Raw genomic sequence first — 7772 nt, 5'->3', positions numbered from 1 at the left:
CTCTAACTGCCAAGCTGTGGTATTCTTTTTGTAGGCTTATTGGTATTTTATAATAAAGTGATGAATTAGAGCCTTTAAAATAAATTCAGACAATAAGTTCCTCTAAGTTTATTTACAAAGTCGTAATACCTTCACATTTAGGGGACAAGTTTTGCCCCGTTAAAAGCTTTGCGTTAGACGAGAACAACAGTTGTAAGGAGTATTCATCATTTTTTATTAACACTAAGTTATGTATATTGGGCATCACTTTGAGTTTGTTTTGTCTTGTTTCTGGTAGACGCTGTAAAAGTAAGAGAAATCCACAGAAAGTGATCTAATAGTGATGTGAGGATGTGGGTGAGTGGTGCACCGACACGTTTCAGATGTTAAAATTAGCAGGAAAACGTAAACCCCCGTTTCTCACATTGAACTCCATCTTCTATGAGAGTTAAGTCTGTGGCATAGTTTCTTATAAAACAAGAGCTTGACTCTCGAAGCCATGGAACATTTATAAATATTTGAGAAAGAGTGCAAAACTGGGTCTAGTATTTTTATTAGTCTGCTTCCACGTTAGTTTGGATGATCCTGCACAAACCATCAAACATGGGAAAAAATGTCAACTTTGTCTTATTTTGTGCACGTTATACAATTTATTTCTTCTCCTTTTATTAATTCATCTGACATGAAGCATTAGACCAGAAGAGCTGACATGGGAAAATCAAAATTTGGAGTGCGTTGTCAATTTTGCAATTATTATGATAAAAGCAGCGTTTATTGAAGAAAAGGCATATTTTCCAGTATTTACCAAAGGTTCGGCTCGATTTGTTAGCCCCTGCAATATTAGTTGGTCAGTCTCAGCTACTACCACACCAGACTTTAGCTCAATATCTATAAAAATCCCTGCATTATAACATTTGTGTTCACTAAGATAAATAAGCGACGGCAGCTTTTTTTTATACTTGATTGACTTCATCTGCTAAATTGCAGGTGTACGTTTACACTGATTACTTTCTGGGGGGTATTATTAATGTCTGCTCAGTGATTCATGAGATATTTTGCTAACAAACCGATACAAAGGGTCAGACGATGACATGATTGCCCACCTTTCGGCTGATACAGAGCTAAATAAGTCATTTAATTTTCTTTTAGTCAACAAAGTGGCTTGCAAGTGATAATTACTGTATGCTTCAACAAAAGGTCTAATAATTCCTGTAGGGCCTTTTTCTGTAGCTGACCCAGTACTTTTCTGACAACTGTTTTTGCTCAGGTAGAAAGGAGCCCTAGTTTTTTGTAAATGCAACCATCCACTTGCAGTTTGCATGTTTGAACACACCAACGTTCCATCCCTTTCATTGCTAAAAGGTTGGTGTGCACATACACGTGTTTGCCATGAAAACGAGGGCATCGTTAATTATAAATATACAGTATTATATGGACATGAATATGAGGGCAGCAGGGAAGAAATGATACAGTGGTAAACTATATACCATTCCTTCCTTTTTGTCCTCAACCACCTGCTAAACAACATGCTTTCCCCGCCGGTCCTCGTGCCACAGTGACCCCAGCACTCGCTGAGTCCGTGCAGCTCACTGAGCAGACCGACACACGAACACACACTGCATCATCACTGGCTTTGTACGTACAGAACACGTGTTTCTGATTATTAAGATTAAAATTCATTGTGGTAGTAGCTGAGAGTCATCCTCAACACATACTCCAAGTGCTACCAGATCTTCCTAGATAACATTTACAATAGTTGATCAAATCGACTAACTCCTTCTTCTTCTTCTTCTTTCGGATTTTCCCTCTTCAGGGTCTCCACAGGGAGTCGTCCTCCTCCATCTCACTCTGTCCTCTGCATCCTCTGTCCTCACTCCATCTACCTCCATGTCCTCTCTAACTGCATCCAGATATCTCCTCTTTGTCTTTTTCCAGGCAGCTGCATTTCTAACATCCTTCTACCAGTATACCCACTGTCCCTCCTCTGGACATGTCCAAACCATCTCAGTGTGTCCTCTCTAACTTTATCTCCCAGTTGTTCAACCTGTGCTGTACCTCTGATGATCTCATTCCTAATCGTCTCCATCCTTGTCTCTCCTCAGAAGAACCTCAACATCTTCATCTCTGGTTTAACTCCGTCTCATCTAATTATAAGAAAATCGTCGTAGTTTGAAACTTTGGCCTGAAAAACAAGAGCCAATATGCCTTCCTTTAACAAATGCTTAAGGGGGCAGCTGTAGCTGAGTGGCTAGAGAAGTCGTCCTCCAATGCAAGAGTTGGGGGTTCGATTCCACCAACAGTCACATGTTGAAGTTAGGGGTTGAACAACTGCATATTTTGAAAAGTCAACTTCAACATGATAAAAGTCGACGTCGACTAGTCGATGTGACGTCACAAGAACTCAAAATGCTATTCACAAAACAAAAAAAAAACAACACAATTTATTATTTACAAAAAAATATAGTGGGGGCGTATATTTATGCTCCGACCATTTATGGTGCTGCAAATAAGTTACAGGAAAACCAAAACTATTATTAATCTGCAAAAGTTAGTTTTATTTAATTTAATCCACTTAACAAAATAAACCACCGTGGTGGTGCGCCCCCCGTTTTTATTTTTATTTTATTTAAAAACGGTTTCAAACACAAAAACACATGAGTGATGTTTGTTTGAGCTGAGGTGAACGGTTTCTGAGGTGGTGTTCCCCTACACTTACACGGCCTCCCCACCGTTGTGGTTGACAAACAAGCTTTTATGCACATTGTCTTGCTTTAAATATCACTGGTTTTGCTTCAGGAACTCATTTGCCACCCTCTGTTTACTTGTATACAGGTGGGCTGCCAAGAAACATTCTTGATTTGTGATACTTGTACAAATATTTGAATGTTAGACCATCATGGCCTCTAATGGTTGTGAGTGAAATAACTAGTGTGACCAATGAGCTCTGCCCTTCAGCTGTATTTTCCAACTTTAGCTTCAGTATTGTCAGTTCAACTTTTATTTCCAGTTTGGTTTGATTTTATATACTGGCAAATTCTAAAATAGTGGCTTTAACACTGGAACTCTGTACCAGTTAAGGTTAACTTGATTCCATAATAGAGAAATTGAGCAATTCCCCTCTGACTTGGTGACAATAGGGGTAGAAACTCACATTCAACAGGAAAACCTATTGGGAAAAAAACCTATCAGTAGTTGATTCAGATTGTTGTTTAAGTGCATTTATAAATTTGACCTTTTTCTTGTGTTTTCTTTCAGGTTTGGAGTGATTAAAGGAATACTTACCGTCTCCGAAGCTACCGGCAAGCTCTGCAGAAAAGTCTTTTACAAGTCACAGTGGTGCACAGGGATTTTCAAGTCAAGTTTAATTAAAAGAAGAAGAAGAAAAACTTTCTCAAAATGCAAAGAAGCCTAACAGCTGTTAAACCCTGGTAGTATAAAAAAGACTTTTGTTCATTCGTTAAGGACTTTTTCATTTTCACTGATGGCTCTATTATTTGGACGCGGGTCAAACTAAAGAGCTGCAGCTGAGAACTTGTCGCCCTGAATCAATGACTTTGTCTGGAGCTGTCAAACTTTCTGCCATAAAGACTTGCTCTTACATTATCGGGGCAACACAGGAGGACATTTTTCTTTAACCAGTCTGTTCTCGTTTCAAATCCAGTTCCATCTTTTTTTTTTTTTTTTGATGGATAAGCTAATGGATACCGTCCTCAGGCGAGTTTTTTTCTCCCCACTGTTTATCTGATTAAAGCCAAAGTTTATCAAAAGTAACTCACTAGAATGAAGTGCCAATAAAGACAAGAGGATTGAAGAGGCGGGAGTAGAAGAAACTGAAGCGCAGATGGGATTCCTCCTCGAAAACAGATGGATGAATTAAATATTTGAACAGAAAGGAAGTCGTGACATCTGGCACAGAAGTGAGGGATTTTCCTTCCCCTTCTTTCTCTCTTCTTATTCCGCTCACTCCTGCCACTGCTCACCTCCGTCCTCTCCACGTTCGGTTCCCTCGGCGGGCGCGGGAGTTCAGCCGGTCACTCAAACCGACAGAAACAAGCGTGTGCTCCAGCTTGTTCCTCTTTTTCTGCTTTGTTCCGTTTCGCCGTGACCCCGCTCCCGTGCTCTCTCGGCGTGTGATGGTGCGTTCCCTCCTCTCGGCCCTGGAGACATGCCTGTACAGGAGATGGCGGTGAGTCCTGTCAAGTCCCTGCACTGGGAGCAGCTCCCCCCCATGTCGCAGCGCCGCGTCTACTGCACACCCGTCTATCACGAGGGCTTGATCTATGTGCTGGGGGGCTGCAGTGAGACCGGCATGCCTCTGGACAGCGTGGAAGTCTTGGACGTGGAGAGCCAGACGTGGAGCCAGCTGCCGCCTTTGCCCACTGCCCGGGCAGGGGCTTCAGCGGTGGCGCTGGGAGGCCAGGTGATGGTGCTTGGGGGCATGAATCAGCAGCAGACACCCCTGGCCTCTGTGGAAATGTACCACCCCGACGAAGGCAAATGGGAGACGAAAGGCAGTTTAGGGCAGCCGTCCATGGGAGTGACCACAGTGGAGAAAGGTAAGAGAGCAGGATTAGTGTGAAAAACGTCTTTGCAATGTTGTCGCATGCCGCTGCACTTTTGTAAGAAGTTGGTTGTTTTGCTCCTTTGATTTATTTTCAGTAAACTTTGAACAACGCACCCGCATACCTCAAAGGGATTTGTCCAGTCATGGCGTTGGAGTTGCAGCCCCGTGCTGTGGGTCTGTCATGCATTTCTGTCATGTTTCTGGGCTCTCGTGTTCATGGCTGTGACGTTAGCTGGCAGTTTTTATTTCAGCCTTTTGATCTTGACTTGGATTTAACCTGACAGTGTGAGTGAAGTGTGTGTTTGTTCAAGCGTTTAAATTGATTTATGTGGCAAACTCATGCTGAATCACTTCATCTTGCTAATGCCTCCTTCTGGACCACCCCTACTCCATTTCTCTTTCTATCCACACCGTAGCTTGAACCCTGCTCCAATGCTGCGAGCCTTGCTGCCCTTCCACTTACTCTTGAACATATAAAACAGCAACCTTCCTTCTCTGCATCATGCTAGCTAGATCTCCAGAATGTATTTCAGTTAATGTCTTTGGTGAACAGTTAAATATCCAGATCTACCTGAATGGTTGATGGACATTCTTTCATATCTTTCTATTCTGGAAATCATCTGACATGTCACGGGAGGCTGTGGCTGAGTGGTTAGAGCAGTTGTCCTCTGATGCAAGAGTTGGGGGTTCAATTCCACTAGCAGTCACATGCTGACATGTCCCTGGGCAAGACACTGAACCCCTCATTGCCTCTGATGTGTGTCCCATCAGTGTATGAATGTGATCTAAAAGCACTGATTAGTGTTTGTAGCCATCTAGTAGAGTGCTGTATGAATGGGTGAAGATTGTGTTGTAAAGCACTTTGAGTATCTTGATAAGTACAGTCCATTCACCGTTTACCATTTTACTGGTATATGAGCTTTGTGATGGTGAGATTTGTCCAAAATAAGAGCTTATGGTGGTAAAGTCATCACAGTTTGTATGATGTGACCCCCGTTGAAGCCGTATCACTCTGGAGTCAAACTATCAGAGGATTCTGTATCAGACAGATGTCAAATCCTTTGCTTTTGTCGGTTTCGCTTTTCTTCTTTGCATTTTTCTCTCTTTTGTTTTCAATTTGTCTGCGTTTAACTGTGCATACAATCCCTCATTAAATAAGAAACTTCCTGTCGGCTCATTAAGAACTAATGAGGAGAATCCAGCTGTTCTGCTATATTTATAACACTGAAAACCACCGCCAGTGGAGACGAACCCAAAACCTCTGTGGCGCTCAAATTAACTAAATTAGTTGTTAAATTTGAAAGAAGGCCCAGCAGGCCTTTCAGGTGCTGAAGTGTCTGCAGAGTTTGAGTTGTGATTAAAGCTCATTGGGGCTGATGCTCAGTCAGGACGAAGTTCTGATTATACATTAGACATGTACTGTATATGCTCCTGTTGACGAAGATATCAGTTTGTTGTGAAGCTTTGGGAGAATCTTTCATATAAAGCTCAATTGTCGTGCGGTTGGTCTCAGCTGAATGAATAAACTGGGATTTATTGCTCATTCTCACCCGAGTGTGTCTCCACAAGGACACGCTGCAAGTGAAGACATGTCAAATGCTCCAGTTCAAGGGATGGATTTTAATAAATCCTGAAAACTTTTATTGATCTTCTTACAAAATCTTCAAACTCTACTCCTCGAATTATTTTCAGTCATTTAGCGGTTTGTGTTATTAGATCATTAAGCAGAGGGAGAATCAAAAGGTTGATTTTTTTTTATCTCAGATGTTTCTCGTGTTTACATCCCAGCAGCCAGCTGAAAACTCAAAGTATATTTCTGCTTTCATGAAGTCATAAAGGAAACAGAGTGGAACGCTAATCACTTTGACCCATGAATTAATAAACGAATATCAAACCTCTTATATGGAAGCGAGAGGATTAGGCTTAGTAAATTAAATGCGAAGTTTGTAAACAGATTTTATTTTTTTTCCAACCTTCCTCTAAAATAATAAAATCCAGCAGTAAAAGGTAATAAAGCTTATAACCTTGTAAGAGGTCAAGACTTTAGGAAGAGTGACAGTAAACAAATAAACGTGTCTCCTTTTATGAAGCAAAAACAAAACGCTAAATCAAATATATGTAACGTAAATGCATTTAACCCAACGTTGGTGACAGCTTTCAGTTGTCTGGGTGGAGTTTCAAGTTCAAGAATCTTTATTATCCATCCATCCATCCATCCATCCATCCATCCATCCATCCATCCATCCATCCTCTTTACCTGCTTCTTCCTTTTTGGGTCACAGGGGTCACTGATGCTCATATCCAGGTGTCACTGTGCAAAAAGTGGGACACACCGTGGACAGGTCTCCAGTCCATCACAGGGACACACGGAGACTGAGACAAACAACCATTCACTCTCTCACTCACACCTAGGGACAATTTAGAGTTACCAATCAGCCTAACATGCATGTTTTTGGTCTGTGGGAGGAAACTGGAGTACCTGGAGAAAACCCACGCATGTACAGAGAGAACATGCAAACTCCACCCAGAAAGGTCCCCAGACTGGGATTTGAGCAGGAGGAACCTGCTCGCTGAGAGGCAGCCGCTCTACCAACTGCACCACCGTGCTGCCATCTTTATTATCCCCGAGGGACAATTTGTTTCACCGTCATTAGACACACAAAACGTCCAATGTCCAGCGTCCACAAGACATTGAGACATTAAAATAACAGAAATCCTCACTGTTCATTGAGAAGCTTGATCTCTACAGGGATGAATGAGTTGTTCAGTCTGTTCTACATCTGGGCTGCAGATACCTGCGTCCAGATGGAAGCAACCTGAACTCACCATGATGATCAGGATCTGCCAGAATCAGCCTGGTCTTGTTCACCGACCTCACCTTCTGTAGGTTTGTTCTCCGCATCATCCGGTTTCCCTCACACAGACCAAAAACATGCACGTTGTGTGTGCAGTTTTGTACAGAAAGTACAAAACCTATATTTTACAGAAAATATATAGAACATTTCAAATATAAAACCTGATAACTGAGTTGTTTTTCCTTAAAAAGAACTGCTAGACGGTATCTACCACCGTGTTGCTCGACTTCTTTCAACATCACTCTGTCAGCACTTGGCAAACGAGACTGAAAAAATAAATGTTTTCTGGTTTTGGCTCGGTGTCGAGTTTCAGGAGGTGATTACCTCTCAGATATGGACTGCAGACATTTCAGGATTTACTCGTTTTGATAAAA

General features: G+C 41.9%; 1 protein-coding gene across 1 annotated transcript in view; it reads left to right on the top strand.

Moving 5' to 3' along the window:
• The first annotated feature begins 4144 nt into the window (after positions 1 to 4144).
• Positions 4145 to 7772, top strand: part of LOC119417744 (kelch domain-containing protein 8B-like) — a 128806-nt gene continuing 125178 nt past the window's right edge. Inside the window, exon 1 of the mRNA XM_037685027.1 lies at positions 4145 to 4535. Within this exon, the coding sequence (XP_037540955.1) occupies positions 4145 to 4535 (391 nt within the window). The remainder of the gene's footprint in view (positions 4536 to 7772) is intronic.

Source organism: Nematolebias whitei, chromosome 11, assembly GCF_014905685.2.
Source record: "Nematolebias whitei isolate Nwh7 chromosome 11, NemWhi1, whole genome shotgun sequence".
NCBI classification, from domain to species: Eukaryota; Metazoa; Chordata; class Actinopteri; order Cyprinodontiformes; family Rivulidae; genus Nematolebias; species Nematolebias whitei.
Note: the sequence above shows the minus strand (reverse complement) of the source record. Positions and strands in the feature narration are given on the sequence as shown.